The sequence below is a fragment of the Cynocephalus volans genome, chromosome 2, assembly GCF_027409185.1.
Source record: "Cynocephalus volans isolate mCynVol1 chromosome 2, mCynVol1.pri, whole genome shotgun sequence".
Classification (NCBI taxonomy): Eukaryota; Metazoa; Chordata; class Mammalia; order Dermoptera; family Cynocephalidae; genus Cynocephalus; species Cynocephalus volans.
This window is the reverse complement of record NC_084461.1, coordinates 81,564,864-81,586,562: the sequence shown is the minus strand read 5'-3', so window position 1 is coordinate 81,586,562 and position 21,699 is coordinate 81,564,864. Positions and strand designations below refer to the sequence as shown.

At 34.1% G+C, this 21,699-nt stretch overlaps 1 protein-coding gene across 1 annotated transcript in view; it reads right to left on the bottom strand.

Moving 5' to 3' along the window:
• The window catches only part of SLF1 (SMC5-SMC6 complex localization factor 1), a 61,078-nt gene extending 42,371 nt beyond the window's left edge, over window positions 1-18,707 (bottom strand). Inside the window, exons 1-4 of the mRNA XM_063087077.1 lie at window positions 18,646-18,707; window positions 14,727-14,840; window positions 14,472-14,547; window positions 13,161-13,401 (exon numbers count right to left, since the gene is read on the bottom strand). Coding sequence (XP_062943147.1) covers window positions 13,161-13,401; window positions 14,472-14,547; window positions 14,727-14,840; window positions 18,646-18,675 — 461 coding nt within the window. The 5' untranslated portion in view covers window positions 18,676-18,707. The remainder of the gene's footprint in view (window positions 1-13,160; window positions 13,402-14,471; window positions 14,548-14,726; window positions 14,841-18,645) is intronic.
• Between the last annotated feature and the right edge of the window lie 2,992 nt (window positions 18,708-21,699).

The window sequence follows — 21,699 nt, the reverse complement described above, 5'->3', positions numbered from 1 at the left end:
CAAAAACATCACCTCCACGTGGGTGGCCTATCACAGCCACCACAGTAACCATAGCTGCTGCAATAGTGGCTAGACGTCACAAACACCATGCAGATGGTCTGCCAGCCACTGGAGTGCATTGACACAAGGAGAGTCACCAACAGAGACCAAAGAAAAGAAGAGGATGTCTCTCTCCAAAAAGCCCATTCCAAAGTGACAGAAAAAGCACTTGCTCTACGATAATATTGGGGGTCTGAACACACCTCTCCGCATTGGACAGATCATCTAAGCTGATCAACAAAATAACCAAAATCAACAGAATAACCACTACTCTTTCAAAAGGAGAGAAAAAATCGAGGGTTAGATGGGGAAAGAGGGGGAAAGAGGGAGGAAGAGGGGGGTAGGGAGAGATTGGACCAGGGACATAAAGAATAAGTATGATTTGCAACAATATATATGCTAGTAACACTGATTTGATCAACAAATGTCAATGTTGAACCCCCAAAATATGTACAATCAATTATGACTCAATAAAAATTAAAAAAAAAAAAAAAAAAAAAAAAAACCACAGGATACAGCAACACATCCAAAAATTATAGACCATGTTCAACTGGGATTCATCCCAGGGATGCAAGGATGTTTTAACATAGGCAAGACAATAAATGTGATTCACCACATCAACAAAATCAAAGACAAAAACCATAGATTATCTCAACAGATGCTGAAAAAGCACTTGGCAACTTTCAACATCCCTTCATGATAAAGACTCTCAGCAAATTACATACAGAAGAAAAGTATCTCAACACAATAAAAGCCATATACAACAAACCGGCTGCTGGGGAAAAGTTGAAAGCTTTTCCCTTAGGAACAGAACAAGACAAGGATGCCCCCTCTTGCCACTCCTATTTAACATAATATTGGAAGTACTAACCACAGCAATAATAGAAGCGAAAGAAATAAAGGGCATCCAGTTTGGAAAACATGAAGTCAAACTTTCCCTGTATGCAGATGATGATCCTATATATACAGAAGCCTAAAGACTACAAAAAAACTAAGAGTTGATAAATAATTTTAACAAAGTTACAGGATACAAAATCAACAGGCAAAAATCAGTAGCATTTTTATACTCTAACAATGAACTAGCAGAAAAAGAAATCAAGAAACCTAGCCCATTTACAATACTCAGCAAAAAAATAAAATACCTAAGAATAAAGTTAAACAAGGATGTGAAAGATCTCTATGATAAGAACTACAAATCACTGTCGAAAGAAATTATAGAGGACACTAGAATATAGAAAGAGATCCCATGCTCTTAGATTGTAAGAATTAACATTGTGAAAATGTCCATACTACCCAAAGTTAACTACAAATTCAATGCAATCCCCATCAAAATACCTATGACATTCTTCACCAAAATGGAAAAAACAACCTTAACATTAATATAGAACAAAAAAAAAAAGGCCCCAAATAGCCAAAACAATCCTGAGCAAAAAAAAAAAAAGAAAGCCAGAGATATAACACTACCTGATTTCTAATTATACTACAAAGCTATAGTAACCAAAACAGCACAGTCCTTGCATAAAAAAAGACATATGGACCAATGGAAGAGAAAAAATCAGCCCATATATCTACAGCAAACTCATCTTCGACAAAGGCACCAAGAACATACACTGGGGAAAAGACTGCCTCTTCAATAAATGGTGCTAGGAAAATTGGACATCATATATAGAAGAATGAAACTGGACCTGTACCTCTCACCATATACCAAAATAAACACAAAAGAGATTAAAGAATTAAATATACATCCTGAAACTATAAAGCTCCTAAAAGAAAACAGGGGAAACACTTCAGGAGGGAGGACTGGGTATAGACTTTATGAATATGACCATAATAGCACAGGCAACAAAAGGAAAAATAAACAAACGGGATTATATAAAACTAAAAAGCTTCTGCACAGCAAAAGAAACAATTAACAGAGTGAAAAGACAACCAACAGAGTGGGAGAAAATATCTGCAAAATTTGACAAAGGATTAACATGCAAAATATACAAGGAACTCAAACAACTTAACAGTAAAAAATGTAATCTGATTTAAAAAATGGGCAAAGGATCTGAACAGACATTTCTCAAAGGAAGATATATGGATGGCCAATAGACACATAAAAAAATGCTCAACATCACTAAACATCCAGGAAATGCAAATTAAATCCATAATGATATATTATCTCACTCCAGTTAGTCTGGCTACCATCAAAAAGACAGAGAATAACAAATGATGGTAAGGATGCAGAAGAATGGGAACCCTCCTACACTGTTGATGGGAGTGTAAAATGGTGCAGCCATTATGTAAAATGGTATGGAGTTTCTCAAATAACTATAAACAGAACTGCCATATGACCCAGCAATCCCACTGTTTGGTATATATCAAAAGGATTGGAAATCATCATGTCAAACGGACACCTGTACTCCCATGTTTATTGCAGCACTATTAACAATAGCCAAGAGTGGAAAGGAACCTAAATGCCCATTATTGGATGAGTGGATAAAAAAAAATGCAGTACATTTATACAATGAAATACTACTCTGCCATAAAAAAGAATAAAATACTACCATTTGCAGAAACATGGATGAACTTAGAGAAAATTATGGTAAGTGAAATAAGCCAGGCACAGAAAGAGAAATACTGGATGATCTCATTTGTAACTGGGAGCTAATAAAAAAAGAAGAAAAGGAGAAGATAACAATCACAATAATCTGCTGAAGTTTTTAAGAGAACAGAACAGAATTGAGTCTGCCAGGGGTGGGAAAGGTGGAGAAGGAGGGAGGAAAAGGAGGAAATATTCAAGGGCCACAAAAATCAGTTAAATTGTGTAATGATAAATATACTAATTATCCAGATCTGAACAGCAAACATAAACAATTTTTTAAAAAGTTGTTTAGAGGGGCTGACCGCGTGGCACACTCGGGAGAGTGCGGCGCTGGGAGTGCAGTGGTGCTCCTGCCGCGCAGGTTCAGATCCTACATAGGGATGACTGGTGCGCTCACTGGCTAAGCACGGTGCACACGACACCAAGCCAAGGGTTGCGATCCCCTTACCGGTCACAAAAAGGACAAAAAAAAAAAAAAAAAAAAAAAAAATGATGTTTAGAGTAGATGTTTAAGAAAGTGTATTACTCTTTCCACTTATCTACTTCCTGATATGAAAATGTCTTTTATGAACCAAGAGCATTAAAGTACTCCCTAAGGAAAAGTCACAGCAATGAGCCAAAAGAAAAACCGAAGGAAGTCTATGGAGGCAGCTATCACGGAAATCAACATACCTCCAAGGAAATCATTCTGGACCACAAATAATGGAACCAGTTCTCAACCCTCCTCTAAAAAGATAGCTCTTTAAAAATTTTAGACTAAGTCACCTGTGTGAAGTACAGAACTGAATGTAAAATGAAAGAAAGGGTAAGAAATGGTTTCACTATGACCATACCTCTCCTCACCCTCACCCAAGTTGTCACAGTACCTCACAAAGAGGATTCAACAGGGCTAACAGTTTCCAAAGTTGGCAAAAAGAGCCAGAAGCAGACTTCCTTCTTCTCTAAAATCCCAAGACATTTTCTGCAAAGCCCACTCTGGCTTCACCTCAAGGGGAACCCAGGGGGTAACTGTACAACTAGACCACATGGGGTCAGGTAGAAACAAAGCAAAGAGGTGAAGCTCACAGCAACTAGTGCTCACAATAACTAGGTAGTGGTTGTAGTTCAACGTTCCTACCATTGGTGGTAACCGATCAGAGGTATCAGCCAATAGCACAGCCCACCTGCAAAACTGAGATGGATGTTCCCAAAAGTATTGGAAAGTTACACCTGGTTTGAATTCCTAAATGTCCAGCCTTCAGGCCCACTTCAGACCCTATGCCAAGACCCCACCCAAGAAGGGAGACAACCACCATGCTGCACCTTTAGCAATGAGCAGGGCCTAGTATTCCTGCACGTGGAAGTTTAAAAAGCACTCAGCTAGGCTTTGTAGCCCATCTCAAGACCCTGATCAGGGAAGTAGACACCCACCACAATGCATTTCAGCAAAGTGCGGGGGCTAAATTTAAACAGTGCTCTGTGCAGACTCAAAGCCCATCCCAAAGCCACACCTAGACATGGAGGCAAACCACAATTGTGCATTGCTACTGAGCATAGCAGCTGACCCATCCCAAGTAGTGAGTCCAACTTAACTCGTGGCTCAGTCTACAACTTGTGAAATTGCAGATCTCAAATAGTGGTACTTACTGGCCAGAGAATATACTCTGGGGTCCAGTAAGTTCAGAGTCAACTGCAGTTCCCAGCCAGCAGCTCTGCATGAATGCAGAGCTCAAACAGCGGTCTAGCTTTACACTGCAGCCCAGCCAGCAGCCACCCACCCCCTGAAATCAGAGGAAAGGTAGCAGCTCAAGCTATATACAGAACCTGAAAGCAAGCTCTACCTGCCTGGAGTCATTACAACCCAGCCCATCCAGAATCACATGCTAGACTCAATAGTGAAGATCTATTCCTGCCAAAAAACACTTAAAAAAGGCGGAAGACATACTGTTTCCTCAAATGTGTAGATAGCTAACTAAGAACATAAATATTACAAATCCGGAAATCATGATACATTCAAAAGAATCTAACAAAACTTCAACACTGGACTGTAAAGAAATGAAAGTCTATGAAATGACATATAAAGAATTCAAAATAATCCTCTTAGACAAGTTCAGTGAACAACAAAAATATACAAATATAAACAAATGACATTTGGAAAAAAATACACAAACAAAATGATAAGTTTGTAAAGAAACAGAAACAACAAACAAAAAATAAACAGATATCTTAGAGGTAAAGAACACAGCGCTGGCCAATTAGTTCCGTAAGTGTGAGCATGGTGTTGAAAACACCAAGATCCAGGGTTTGATCCCTGTTACCAGCCAGCTGCCACATTAAAATAAAAAAAATAAAAAGAACCAAATAACTAAATTGAAAAGTCCAAGAGAAAGCTTCAACTGTGTGTTCAATCAGACAGAAGAATCTGGGGAAAAAAGAGTTGAAAGACAGAACATTTGAAATTATCCATCAGAGAAAAAAACAGGGAAAAAAAAAAAAATAAAGAATGAAGAATGTCTATGGTAATTAGGGGACACCATCAAGAAAACTACTATTATTTTAAAAGGAGTTCCAGCAGGTAAAGGGGGAAAAAAGAAGCCAGAAAGCGCTGAAAACCTCCAAAGTCTGGAGAAAGATACCAACATTCAAAGACAGAAAGCACAGAGGTGCTCAATCAAATTCAGTCCAAAGAGGAGTTCACAATGGCACAGAATAAAGTATCAAAAATCAAAGACAAAAAAAATAATTCTGAAACTAGCAAGAGATAAGAAATGTATCATATTAAAGCAGGTATCATTATACCTATCAACAGATTTATCAGCAGAAACTCTGCCAAACAGGAAATGGGATGATATATTCAAAGTGCTGAACTGCCAACCAAGAATACTTTACCCAGATAAGCTGTCCTTTAGATATGAGGGAGAAATAAAAACTTTCCCAGAGAAACAAAAGTGAATGGAATTCACCATCACTAGGCCTGTTGTTTAAGAATTATTAAAAGGCATTCTTTACATGTATCAAAAAAGCCACTAATTAATAACATAAAACATTTGAAAGCATAAAACTCAATGGCATAAGTAATACAGAGTCATATTCAAAATACTTTGGACTGACATTGTGTGTAACACAATTTTACCTCAAGTACAGTAATTAATAGACAAACCTATTAAAACAACTATAGTAAAAATTAATTGTCAGGGATACAAAATGATGCAAATTTTAACATCAAAAACATAAAATGGGAAGTAAAAGTGTAGTGTTGTTATATGCAATCAAAATTCAGTTGGTATCAACTTGAAATAGCATGTTGTATGTTTTATGCAAGTCTCATGATAACCATAGAAGAAAAATCTATAGCAGATATACAAAACATAAATAGAAAAGATTCAAAACATACCCCTACAGGTAGCCATCAAGCCACAAAGAAAGAGAGCAACAGAGGAAGAAACAATATATATGCAAAACAGAAAACAAATTATAAAATGGCAGTTGTATGTCCTAACCTATCAATAATTACTTTAAATGTAAATGGATTAAATTCTCCAACAAAAAGATACAGAATGGCCAAATATATGAATGAAAGAAAAAGACCTAACTATATGCTACATAGAAGAAACTCACCTCACCTTTAAGGACACATAGACTGAAAATAAAGGGATGAAAAATGGTATTCCATGCAAATGGAAACCAATAGAGAACAGGGCTAGCTATACTCATATGAGAGAAAAAAGACTTTAAGTCAAAAATCATAAAAAGAGACAAGGAAGGTCATTACATAATGATAAAGGGGTCATTTCATCAAGAAGATATAACAAATTGTAAGTACATATGCACTCAACATTTACATACCTAAATATACAAAGCAAGTATTAAAGGATATAAAGGGAAAGACAGATTACACTATAATAATAGCAGGGTACCCCACTTTTGACAATGGACAGATCATCCTGATAGAAAATTAAGAAGAAAACATTGGAATTGAGCTATACTTTAGACCAAATGAACCTAACAGACATATATAGAACGCTTCATTAAAGAGCATTAGAATACACATTCTTCTCAAGTACAGAGGTAAAATTCTCCAGGACAGATCATATGTTAGGCCACAAAATAAGCCTGAACAAATTTAAGAGGACTGAAATCATATCAGCTGTCCTTTCTGACCACAATGGTATAAAACTAGAAATCAATAACAGGAGAAATCTTGGAAAATCCACAAATAAATGGAAATTAAACAACATGGTCCTAACAACCAATGGGCCCAAGAAGAAATCAAAAGGGAAATAAAAAAATTATCTTGAGACAAATGATAATGGAAATATAATATACCAATACTTATGGAATGCAACAAAAACAGTTCTAAGAGGGAAATTTATACCAATAAATGCTTATGTCAAACAAGATCTCAAATAAACAGCCCAATGTTATATCTCATGAAACTTAAGAAAGAAAAACTAACTAAATCCAAAGTTAGCAGAAGAAAGGAAATAACAAAGATCAGAGCAGAAATAAATAAGAGACTAGAAAAGAAAACAGAAAATAAAAAACAAAAACAAAAACCAAGAGCTGGTTTTCTAAATAGACAAAAGAAATTAACAAACCATTAGCTAGATTGAGCAAGTAAAAGAGAGAAGACTCAAATAAAATCAGAAATCAAAGGGGAGAAATTACAACTGATATCACAGAAATACAAAAGACCATAAAAAATTACTAAAAACAATTATATGTCAACAAATTCGATAACCTAGAAAAAAATGAATAAATTCTTAGACAAAACCTACCAAGATTGAATAATGAAGAGAGAGAGAATCAGAACAGACCAATAGCAAGCAAAGAATGAATCAGTAATAAAAAATCTCCCATGAAACAAAAGCTCAGAGCCTGATGGCTTCACTGCCGAATTCTACCAAACATTTAAGAAGAACAGCAATCCTTCTCAAACTCTTCCCAAAAATCAAAGAAAAGAAAATACTTCCAAACTCTTTCTATGAGGCTAGCATTACCCTGATAGACCACACAAGGAGATGACAATAAAATTACAGACCAATATCCTTGATGAAAACAGATGCAAAATTCTCAAGAAAATAATAGCTAACCGAATTCAAAAGCACATCAAATGAACCATTCACCATGATCAAGTGGGACTTACCCCAGGTATGCAAGGATGTTTTGACATATGCAAATCTATAAATGTGACACATCATATTAATGGAATGAAGGACAAAAACAATATGATCTCCTCATTAGCTGCAGAAAAAGCATTTGATAAAATTCAATATCCTTTCATGAAAAAAACTCTCAAGAGATTAGGTATAGAAGGAATGTTTTCCAACACCATAAAAGTCATGTATGACAAGCTGACAGCTAACATTATACTCAACAGTGAAAAGCTGACAGCTTTTCCTCTATAGTTAGGAACAAGATAAGGATGCATCTTGAGTCACTTCTATTCAATACAGTATAGGAGATCCTCACCAGGGCAATTAGGCAAGAGAAAGAAATAAAAGGCATCCAAATTGGAAAGAAAGAAGTGAAATTGTCCCTGTTTGCTGACAACATGATCTTACGTATAGAAAATCCTAAAGATTTCACCAAAAAACTGTTTGAACTAATCAACAAATACAGTAAAATTGCAGGATACAAAATCAACACCCAAAAGTCAGTAGTGTGTCTGTACACTAACAATGAACTTTCCAAAACAGAAATCAAGAGAACAATGCCATTATAGTAGCTACAAAAACCAAACGAACAAACTGAGTTAAAAATTTACCAAGGAGATGAAAGATCTGTACACTAAAATCTATAAAATGTTAATGAAAGAAACTGAAGAAGACAAAAATAAATGGAAAGATAGCCCATGTTCACAGATTGGAAAAATTAATATTGTTAAAATGTCCATACTATGCTAAGCAATCTACAGATTTAATGTAATTGTTATCAAAATTACAATGGCACCTTTCATAAAAATAGAGAAAAGAGTCCTGAAATTAATATAAAACCATAAAAAGCCCCAAATAGCAAAGATAATCATTAGTAAAAAGAACAAAACTTAGAAGTGTCACACTACTGGATTTCAAACTATACTACAAAGAGACAGTGATTAAAACACAATGGTACCAGCATAAAAAGACTCATTGAACAATGGAACAGAAAAGAGCACCCAGAAATGAACCCATGCATGTACAGTCAATTGATTTTCAACAAAGATGCCAAGAATACACAGTGGGAAAAGAACAGTCCCTTCAATAAATGGTGTTGGGAAAACTGGATATCCATATATAAAAGAATGAAACTGAACTTTTATCTCATACCATATATAAAAATCAACTAAAAATGGATTAAATACTTTAAGACCTGAGCCTGTAAAATTACTAGAAGAAAATATGGGAGATAAACTAAAGGATATTGGTGTGGATAATGATTTTTTAAATTTGCCCAAAAGCTCAGGCCACAAAAATAAAACTAGACAAATGGGATTTCATCAAACAAAAAAGCTTCTGTGCAGCAAAGGAAACAAGAGAGTGAAGAGGCAACCTCTGAAATGGGAGAAAATATTTGCAAGCCATACATATGATAAAGGGTTAGTATCCAACATATAAGGGCATTTCAAAAAGTTTATGGAAAGATTCATATTATCTTTTAATTATACTTTTCCACAAACTTTTTGAAGTACCCTCATATGTAAGGAATATAAACAACTCAATAACTAATAACCTGAATAAAAAAGGGGCAAAAAAGCCTGAATAGACCTTTCTTAAAAGAAGAAATACATATGGCCAATAGATACATGAAAAACTCCTAAACATCACTAATTGTTGGTGAAATAAAAATTAAAACCACAAGGAGATAAAACCTCACACCTATCAGAATGGCTATCATCAAAAAGATGCAAGATGACTGTTGGCAAAGGTGTGGAAAAAGGGAACGGTAACTAGTACACTATTGGTGGGAACATAAATTACTACAGCCATTATGGAAAGTGGTATGAAGGCTCCTCAAAAAACTAAAAATAGAATTACCAAATATAGATCCAGCAATCCCACTTCTGGGTATATATCCAAAGGATTTAAAATCAGTTTGTCAAAGAGGTATGTGCACTACCATATTTATTGCAGCACTATTCACAATAAGCCAAGTTATGGAATCGACCTAAGTGTCCATAAACAGATGAATCGATAAAAATGTGTTATAATGGATAATGTATATGTATGTGTGTGTATATATATATATATATATATATATATATATATATTTGTTTTCAGCCTTAAAATAAAGAAGGAAATCATATCTTTTGCAATAATGCAGATGTACTTGGAGGATATTATGCTAAGTGAAATAAACCAGGCACAGAAAGACAAAAACCACATTTTCTAACTTATATGTGGAATCTAAAATAATAGAACACATTAAAGCAGAGAGTGGAATGGTGTTTAACAGAGACTGGGGAGTGTGGGATGGGGAGATGAAATCAGAAGAGAAATTTAAAAATACTATGAACTGAATAAAAATGCAAACACAATCCATATTTGTGGGATGTGGGCAAAGCTGTGCGTGGGGGCAATTAATAGAAAAGAAGGTCTAAAATCAATGATTCAAGCTCTCACCTTAAAGAGCCAAAAACAAAGTAAATTAAGCCCAAAGTAAGTAGAAGAAAAAAATTAATAAAACCAAGCGCAAAAACCAATAAAATAACAAAGGTATGAAGAACAGAGAAAATTAATGAAACCAAAATGAATAATATTTAAATTTCAATTTCCAGTTGTTCTTCACTAGTATATAAGAAAACAATTAATTTTACATACTGATCTGTTATCTTGCGATCTTGCTAATTCCACTAATTAGTTCTAGTATCTTTTTTGTTTCATTTTTCACTATACAACCACGTCTTCTGGAAATAAAGACAATTAATTTCTTTCTTTCCAATTTTATGCCTTTCTTTTCTTGGCTAGTCCATCTAATTTTAGGCTGACTAGAAATGCTCAGAGTAAGCATCCTTGCCTTGTTCCCAATCATGAAGAGGAGAAAAAAGTCTTTCACCATTGAATATAATATTAAGTTTAGATATTTTTATAGATGACATTTATCAGATTGGGGATAGAAGAGTCCTCAACAAAATATTTTGAAATAGAATCAACAATATATTAAAAATGGATAATACACCATGATGAAGTACAGTTTATCTCAAGAATACAAGTTTGGTTTAACATTCAAGAATCAATTAACATTGATGGAGTTTGGATGTGTTTTCCTCTCCAAAACTCATGTGGAAATTTGATCTCCAATGTAGCAGTGTTGGAAACTGACTGAGTTATGGGGTGGATTAATGCTCTCCCTGGGGGAGGGGGGATTAATGAGTGAGTTCTCGTCTTGTTAGTTCTCATGAGAGCTCATTGCTTAAAAAGACCCTGGCACCTTCTCTCTCTCTCTTGCTTAGTCTCTCTTGCTTCCTCTCACTATGTGATCTGCTCGTACCTGCCGGCTGCCTGCCACTTTCTGCCATGAATAGAAGTAGTCTGAGGCCCATGCCAGATGCAGCTGTCCCAGAATTGTAAGCCAAATAAAACTCTTTTCCTTATAAATTACCCAGTCTCAGGTATTTCTGTTATAGCAACACAAAACAGACTAAAACAAACATAATTCACCATTTTAATAAAGAAAGAAGTAAAGTCAAGTGTGTCAATAGATGCAGATAAAAATTTTCAGAGCCAGGGCCGAGCCCGTGGCGCACTCGGGAGAGTGCGGCGCTGGGAGCGCAGCGACGCTCCCGCCGCGGGTTCGGATCCTATATAGGGATGGCCAGTGCACTCACTGGCTGAGTGCCGGTCACGAAAAAGACAAAAAAAAAAAAAAAAAAAAAATTTTCAGAGCCATCCACTTGAAACAGCATCCCCAAACACGAAGTATCTATGAATAAATTTAACAAAATATGAGGGTACTTCAAAAACTTCATGTAAAGATTTGAACTTTTTGAAGAACTCTTGTATGTGGAAGATTATATAATGAAAATTACAAATATTAATGACAAAAGTTAAAGAACATCTGGAGAGGATACACAATCCATTGATAGGAAGACTAAATACTGTTAATATCTCAATTGTCCCCAATTTGACCTGAAGACAAAATACAATTGCAATCAAAATCTCACCTTGCTTTTTTATAGAAATTGACAAGCTGATTCTAAAATGTATATAGAAATATACAAAGAATCCAGAATCACCAAAACAATTCTGAAAAAGACAAAGCGGGAGGACTCATACTACCTGATTTCAAGACTTACCATAAAGATACAGTAATCAAAACAATGTGGGGTTAATATAAGGTAGACACATAGATCAATGGAACAGAATAGGAAGTCCAGAAATAGACCACCCATATATGGTCAATTGATTTTCTCCAGTAGTGCCAAAGAATTGCACTGCGATTGGAACTCTCATACATTGCTATTGAGAATGTAAAATGGTACTAATCTGGAAAACGGTTTGGCCTTTCTTTATAACATTAAACACACAACTGCCATCTGAGCTGGCAATTTCATTCCTAGATATTTCCCAAGAGAAATGAAAACATCTTTACATGAATACCTGTATTCAAATGTTCATAGAAACTTTATTCATATTAGCAAACACAAAAAATATGCCAAATGTCCACAATAGGTGAATAAATAAACAGATTGTGATATATCCATAGAGTGGTATACTACTCAACAACAAAAAGGAATGAACTGCCCACACATGCAAACACATACATGAACTTCAAAAATGTGCTAGGCAAATGAAGCGACATTAAAGGAGTATATTCAGTATAATTCCATCCACATGAACTTCTAAAAACAGACAAATCTAGTCTATAATGACAAAGAAGGAGTTGGTGGTTACCTGGTATTGGTGGCATAGAATCAAATGTACAAGGACACAAGGGAACATTTTGGATCATGTAAATGTTGCAGATCTTGATTATAGTGACGGTAACATGGATGGATAAATTTGTTCAAACTCATCAAAATGTAGACCTAAAATGGGTGCACTTTATTGTCTATAAATCATATTCCAGTAAAGGAGACAAAAAAACTCCCCCTCTAAAATAAAGTAATAGCAGTCTTGGAATAAAGTTTACCCCAAAAGAAGGCTCTTAAAAATAATCAAATAAAATTATGATGGAAACATATGAACCATGAAGACAGCACTATATATAAACCCAGAAAAAAGCCTTTGTGATAATGCAATACTTTGATAGCAAAAACTTAAAATTGGTTTGAAACTAAAAAATTTCCCACTTATTGTTTTCTTTTTTATTTTGCTTAATTGGCCAAAAGAAATAACACGGACAGCAAAATAGAAATTACCAGAATAATCTAAAGCAATATTCTAAAACAGATTTTGTTCTATTAAAGACACATACACTTAAATGTGCAGAATGGTTTATCTAGGAAATCAAGGAGCAAATCATAATAGCTCATTTGGACTAAATCAATAATTGAAAAGAAATACAAAAACGTACTCATGGAAACCAAAATTGTTTTCTTACTCACTGCTTTAGCTTTTAAGCGATCTCATCCTACCTTACAAGAGAATCACTTTGTTTATCAGCTGTAACAAGGAGGACAACTTTCCATCTGTGGAAGGCTCCTGGAGCACCAGTGCGTTTCAGTTCTTCACGCCACCTTTTAGGTGCAGATTGCATTTGAGGTGAATAATGGGAGTCTTTTTCAATTTTATATCCCCATTCATAAGTTGTTTCATCAAGCCATCTGCCACTTTTGGCACTATGAATTATGTAGTCCTTAGTTAGTACCCACTTTCCTAGAAAGCAAGTGAATTGTCAGTCACAAAAGAATCTTGTTTCTGATTAATGATAAATAATAAAGGTCAAATATCAAAAGTCAACTTTTCTCAACATGAAACTCTTAAGCTATGTTGTCACATTATCTTTGAATTTTTTGTTTTTCTATATTTTTTGATAGTGAGAGGCCTACAATATCACTGAACATTATATGCAATCTTTTCTATGACAAATAATTATAATTCTAAACGTTATTAAACAAAACATAAGTCTAAGGCTTCAAAGTCCAAAATAAAATGTAGTATTACTTGAGTTATTACTATTATTATTTACTATTTTGAGGTAGGTTTATATTCTTCCTCCTTCACCAAAAACTTTCCCAATAATGTTCACAATTTATCTGGGCATCAATGATCTTTTTAAATGGACAATGTATGTTTCCATTTGCAGAATTAATAATGAATCCAAGTGGTTTTCTGGTAAGTTAATCAACAAAATGATAAAGTCACCCAACTTACATACTTTTTTTTTTTTTTTTTTTTTTTGGCAATCAGTAGATTAATGATATGCCAGATCAATCACAGTAAACTACAGGAGTATCAGTGGTGACAAAGGGAGAGAGGAGAAGACTAAGTCCTAATTTGGGCTTATAGAATTTAATATCTTAAAAAAATAAAATAGGACCACCATTCTTCATAGCATGGATAGGAGAGGAAGAAATAGAGGGAAAATAAAAATATTGACTATTTCCAATGATAGATCAAAAAAAGAAACCTAAGGACAGCTGAGGCTTCCACAAATGCTTAATTTTTTGGCATTTGTGCCAATCGTTTGGTTAAACCATTTTTTTTTCTTAAATAAAACACACTAAATTTTTAGTGAAGTAAATATTTCACCTATTTAATATATTTTTCATGTGTTACAAAATTTTACTCAGAAGAATAAAGCAAAAAATATATCAAAAAATATTATCAGAAAAAACATATTTATGTTTGATATAATAAACATGCTATCTTTCCAAAGACTAAGATACTTTTTCCTTAATATGAAGATGTTTTTACCAAGGGTTGTAGGAAGACAGTTAACTTACCTGCTGCACAAGCTGCTAAAAATTTTTCACTCCTACATAGGCGTTCAGCTATAAGATGTGTACAATTTTTATATTTCTGAAGGGAAAAGTCCATAAAAAGAAATGTTAAACTTAAGTAAGATTTCCCTTATAACATATGCTTTTTATTCTTATAACATCAAGGGGATATTTTATCATTCTTATGCCAGTACTTTTAACTCTAGTTATTTTTCAACTACATCTAGAACATTGTGATAAGTAAGTTTCAGTACTCACCTCACTCTTAATAAAAGTGCAATCTAGTTTTAAAAGCAATTTGCCTAGAGCTTCCTTTTCTTCCACTTTAAATCCTGTCATTTGGATAATATGCTTTGAGGCATCATCTTCCATCTAACATATATACACATACAGAAGATAACATGTTAAAGATATTATTCACAGGGTTGACATTATTTTTTGTTAACTATGAGTGCTAAAAATAAAAACTAAAACAATTAAACATATAATAAATTAAACATGTAAGGATTAATTATAAATACAAATGTTAAAATTACTTACATGCAGTAAAAAAGTTTTAAAAGTTATCTTTTCAAAATGTGACATTAAATAAAGTGTTTTTTTTCTGGTTTGAACAATGAAAGTTTACATTATTATATTACTTGCCATTAAAAACACACTGATAAATGAATAAATTTTTCAGAAAAGGATAGAAATACATCAATATTAGTATAATAATACTAAGTTCATTTTAGAAGTACTGTTTTTACCAAGAACTTTTGAAACAAGTACACTTCTGGACAATGAAACAATCAGATTTTATCCAGATTTTTAAAGTGTCTGTGAACAGATATTAGAGAATATGTGTATTCCTGAATATGGAGAAGCTGATAGAACTCATGGTGCCACAGCATTTCTACCTAATAATTTAGTACAGTAGGTACACGTAATGATCCTCCATCCTATTCCCAATCTATGTTCCTTAACTTTGCTATATATATGTTAATTTCATCACTTACAAGGCAGACTGAAAAATCACACATTTTTTATCTAAGTTTATTTTCACAGAGATAACCTGTACTTAAATGTAGTTCAAAAAGTACTTTTGTGTTGGAGATGGTACATAACTTGCAGCATTTCTAATTGGAATACAATTTTGTTTGTTTGTTTACATGAGGTTAGAATTTAGAATTAGATAGCATCTTAGAAAAAAATCTCTATAGATGGAAAGCAGGGACTAGAGGAATCACGTTAATTTTTCATTTCCCTAACACTGTTATTGCCATAGCTGTGGATTAGTATTTAACTAATGCCACAAGCAGAGCAACAACAGTAGCTGTTTTCAACACTCAAAGAAGCAATGGCTTCTTTCAACACAATTAAAAATAAATGTCAAAAACTGTAACTACTTGAGCCCAGGACTAACAGCACACAACCAGCAAAGTAAAAATTACTCTATAGATATTCTATTTTCCAAGACTAATATTATATATCCTTATATTAAATATATGTATATACAAACACACATAAACATATTTAAAGGTTGAGATTCATTTTAGAGTAAAAATTAAGTCTCACTATAAACAATTTAAAGCATTACTCAGAGGAGTGAATATTCATTTCTCTCACTTAAAAGTTCCTAAGAGGAGGAACTTCAGCTAGAGTAACAGCACTCTTGGTTTCTCTCTCTCCCCTTCATCATTCCCCCATTTAGGAGGAGAAACTCTTTGAGAGAACTAAATGAATATGCTCTGCTCAGTGTATCTACGTATTTACAAAAGTTCATATTAATGCTTTCTGATACATCTGTTGGGAAAATAGAATAATTTAGTCAGGCTCCCCTTGCCTCAGGGCTGGTTGGGGGTAGTTCGGTAAACATTGTGGGGGACGGGGCGTGGAGTAAGTGCCCCTGGACACGCTGCCACTTTGGCTGGTGTTTACTGCCTGGGGCAGCTGCTGTCAGCATGGCCATGCTTTTCTAAAACCTATGGCTTCCAAGGACCCTTTGGCCGGCTACCTAGCTCATAGACCTGGGTGAAGGGGTCTGGTGACCCAGCCTGATGTGTGAAGGGTTTGTGACCAGTCTGTGAATGGGCTTGAGGGGTCTGGGAGCTCCAGACCCAGGCCTAACTCAACAATCGGCCCAGTCGGTGCAGGATTACAGACAGGTAAAAGAGCCCGACAACTGGCGTGGTCGCCTAGCTTTACAATGGCATCACAAACAGGATTAAAAGAGCTAGACAATTGGCGCTATGAGCAGGATTCCAGGCCTTAGCCTAGCCAGACAACATCCTAAGGAGCTGCTTATAGTGGTCCTGAACTGCCTGTGTGGGTAGATCAATTCAGAGATTATGTACTAAGAAGCACACTGCAGTTGCACATCAAAGCCACCTTCTTCAAACCAAGCTGATATTTTGACCTCAATATATCCGACTTTCAATTTCTCGATTGGCTCCAATAAAAGCAAAGGGGTGTGATGTATCCCTCTAAAATCCTAAGTTAGATAAAGAACATAAAGAAAGTATCTTTAAGGATAAGGCTCTTCAATGAAACAAATGCTTAAAAAAAGTTACAAGGATTCAGTTGGTCAGTACAAAATTATAAAGGGTACATAGTAGGGCTTGGTCTGCTATGAAAAAATTAATCATACATGTGAGATACTATTCACCAGTAAACAAAAGGTAAGGTAACTGCTTGCATAAAAAAACTGTTTACTGCATTAATCATTCCATATTTTTAATCATTTTAAAAAATGGGTTAAATGACACAGCTCTTGTGTGTTAATATTTATTAATATAGACTAACAATATATAAAAACTTTACCAGGAATATGCTCCGTTGCTAGAAATAATGTTTTAGTCTGATGCAGAACACATATAAACACATACAATAAGGCTGTATGTGGATTATAAAGCATATGTCCACAACTAAGGAGAAATGCCGCTTTCATTAATTCTAGGGAAATATCTAAATAAATCCTTTAAGCAAATTTCTTTAGGAAACTATAGGTCCTTTCAGAAATACTAGACTAGTGAAATTCAATACATCTGTAAGCATCATCTTGGTATTCAATCGGAAATTATTTTTATCGTTCTCAAAAGCCACTGTTATCAGAGGAATATAAGTTTTTAAAACATATATACTTTTCCTACTACTTGTATTTTATTTATATGTTTAACAGTTTCAAAAGCTACTTAATAGGCTATTTCAAGAAATGCTGTGTCTGGCTACTGCGGTGGCTAGGATCCTCACAGCACCAAATGGCTAGCTTGGTGACCATGCTAGTTGTCGGGCTCTTTTACCTGCTGGTAATCCTGCAACAACTGGGCCGATTGTTGAGCTAGGGCTGGGTCTGGAGCTCCCAGACCCCTCAAGCCCATTCACAGACTGGGTCACAAACCCTTCATACACCAGGCTGGGTCACCAGACCCTACACATGTCAGGCTGGGTCACCAGAACCCTTTAAGCAGGTCTATGAGCTAGGTAACTGGACAAAAGGTCCTTGGAGCCATAGGCTGGAAAGCATGGCCGCTCGGGGCAGACGCCCTAGGCCGACACCTGCCCCCCTGCTTCACTAAAAACTCCTCTATACTCTCTCCCTCTCTCTCTCTCTCTGCCTCTCTGTGAAGAACACATGAATAGCAACAAAACTAAAAAGATAACACTGGCGTGAAGAACACATGAATAGCAACAAAACTAAAAAGATAACACTGGCGCGCATGCGCCCTAACTCTCCCCCACACAAAATTTGCTTACAAAAGATGCTGAACCACACCCACCTGGACCCAAGGCGAGGGCCCTGACCAAACTATTCTATTTTCCCAACATGCTGCCAAAGAAAGGAAGTTTGAATGGTTTTAAAAACCTAAAATCCTGCCTATCTTGCTGTACTAAAATACTGATGTGTAAAAATTACTCTTAAATAATGAGAATGTACAAAAAGCAGTAAAACAAATTAAAACTGCTGTAACAGTATCACCCAAAAAGTTTTAAAGATTGTTCCTTTAAATTTTATTATTCTACTTGAATTAAATATGTTACACAGAAATACAAGAGAAAAATCTATAATACTAAAATATAATACTTTTCAGACCAACTTAATAATAACTATTTCACAACTTGAAGATTTATTAACAACAAGGTGACATTTTAACATCTTTTTGTTTGATATATAAATTATTAAATTATTTGGACTTACTGAAGTCAGTGTGTAAAGCAAAGTTTTCATCTTAAACAATATTGTCTTTATAATGGAACAAATATGATGAAAATAATCCACTCTGTATATTTAACAGCATTTTCTGTCAAAGCAAGAGCCCATAGAAAAATGAAAACAGGACCAAATGTGCATAATAGTAGAAATCAGAAAAGCCTTTTAAAGCAACTTCTTTCATTTGAAAATGACTTAATATGAAACCGAAATTAAACATGCAAAAAGGAAAGGGAAGCAAGAAACACAGGTAAAAAAAACATAACGTCCTGATTCAAACATTATGCAAATATGGATGTTTAAAAACAGATCAGAATACAGGACATTTATTCACAAGTTTATCAAAAAAACTGGGCTATTAGCTAAACTTTCTTAGAATTGTGAACCCAAGTGCTGGCACAAATTAACTAGCACAGTTTTTAAAAGAATAAATTTCATTAACCTAATCTAATCATAGCTTTCTATAATAAAATTATTACCTGAAAAAAACAGAGTTTACAATACATTGAGCAATGCTTTTTAATACCAAATGACATGCCAAACTAATGACCTAGATCACAGATGTAATTCATATAGGTAGAACTGATATCTATATACAAAGGAACAGAAACAGACATCTATATTAATAGATTTGTTTATATTTATGAAACTAGTGGTTTGATGATTCTTCTTACACTACAGAATTAAGAAAATAAACAACAGCCTGATATGCCAATGAACACAAAGAGAGCACTATACAAATTAGTTTAATGCATATCAATAACTCAGACATTTAAAAATCTTGGGTCAAGTTTTGTGTAAGTGATACGTTCTGGGGGTATGAAGGACGGAAAGCTAACTTCTAGAAGTCTTCCAGCACAAGAAAGAAGGCAAATATACTGTAATATAATTGTACCGGTGGTGTTTCTAAGAAAGTTATAGATCTTTCCAGACCTTATGGGAGGTGTTCCTTGAAGCATTTACACAGAAGATATTATCCTAACACAAAAATAGGAAAAAAAAAAACCCAAACAAACAAAAAAGAGAACATTCATTTTTGACAGTTACATGTTTTATCTTTGCTGTCAAAAAATTAAAAGTTATATACTACATTCTTAGTTACAAGAAAAGTTCTTTTGTAGTAATATTAAAAAAATTTTGTAATAAATTTTAAATATTTACTTACCTTGAACAATACAATACAACTAAGAAGATAATGATTGTGAACAGAGCTGGCCTTTACGCATAGCAAGCAACTGTCTCTGTGGTGTGGACTTTCCCAAAATATCTCCCACATGGGCCTATCCCTGATGGCTGAAATTCCTTTGCAGTGGGTGCCAGTCAGAAACGCAAATAAACCTATAGCACTCATTATCACAATTGAGAATATTTTATTATGTACTGGCTTTTTAGGTCCTTTGAATTCTTTACGATGTAACACATAGCTAGAATATGTTTGGAGAATATGGCAGCATAGCTAAAATATGTTGAAAACGGAACTGAGAGAAAAAAAGTAGAGGCAGGAATATATATATGCACACAAATATCTGGTTTGGGAGGCAAGATGAAAGAGCAGGGTATAACAGTTGGGTGAAAGAGGAAACTGTTGCAAAAAAGAGAGACAGGAATGCTTAAAGAGATTTTTGTAGGAAAAAAAGTATAAAATTTTCTTACTCTGCATTACAATTTCTCTTATAACCAGCCCTATTCATAAAAGAACTTTGAGAATATAAGGCATCTCATAAATAAATTGCGTGTTATCATTACCTAAAATACAACACTTATTTTTAAAGTTTACTTTATATATTTATATTTTAAAACTAAAGTTTTTCTCACAAAATAATCTTTACTAATTTTGTCTTTTGATTTTAATTAAAACATGTTTATTATAAAAAATCTGAAAAATACTACAAAGTAAATAGATTAAAATAATTTCTAATTCCTTCACCCTTACATAATACCACTATTAACATTTTGGAGGGGTTGACTTTCTTACATGTATGTCTGAAAAAATATATACATAACAAAATTCAGATATTATATAGTTCTGTATCTTAATTTTTACGTAAAATTATATTGTGATCATTTTTCAATGTCAGTATTTAAACTGTGTAAGTAAAATACTGTTTGGCTCAGTATACTATAACTGCAAGTAGAGGTCAGGAATTCTGGCTTCTCTTGACCTAGGAGATAAATTAGGTCCTTGCTTAATTTCATTCAGCTGGCCTTTGGAATTAAAAAAAAAAAAAAGTAGCATCTATTACCTACCCCATCCTTCAAAGATATGATATATATATATATATATTTGTATGTATACTGTGGTATGTATATATACTGTGGTATGTCTCTACCTTTTACAAGAGAAAACAGAGATCCAACACTTTGACCCTTTTCAGTTTTAGCACTTATTTGTTTACTTTTCCAGTTAAATATTTTAGATAACAGAAAACATGAAAATCTCTCAAACTCTTGAATTCAAAGCAAAAATACTGACTGCATTCAAGGCTTGGTATGTGCTTTTCAGAAGAGAGAAGTTTCAAATGAGTTTTCTTAGTTTGCTGTAGAAGTAGGTTTAAAATCAAATAGTTCACCAGCATAATGAAAATTGAGAAACCACTGGTTTTCATCATGTGGCCTTAAAACCACAAAGAATATTAAGTGGCATGGAAAAACGATCACGATATAATTTTACATAAAAATTAAGATGTTTAAATATGTGTATAAATATACGCATATATTTTATATTTTATCTTAATATAAAATTAAGATATTTATATATATACATGGTATTTATATATATACATATGCATATATACATGCAGCTCATGACTGTATATACAAGGGTCCTTCAAAAAGCTTGTGGAAAAATAGAATTAAAAGATAATATGAATGTTTCCACAAACTTTTTGAAGGACATTTTAGTTGACTGACCATATTATATATACAATGGTGGTTCCATAAGATTATAATGCAGCTGAAAAATTCCCTATCACCTAGTGATGTTGTAGTCATCGTAATGTCATAGCACAATGCATTAGTCATGTAAGAGCAATAGGTTACACC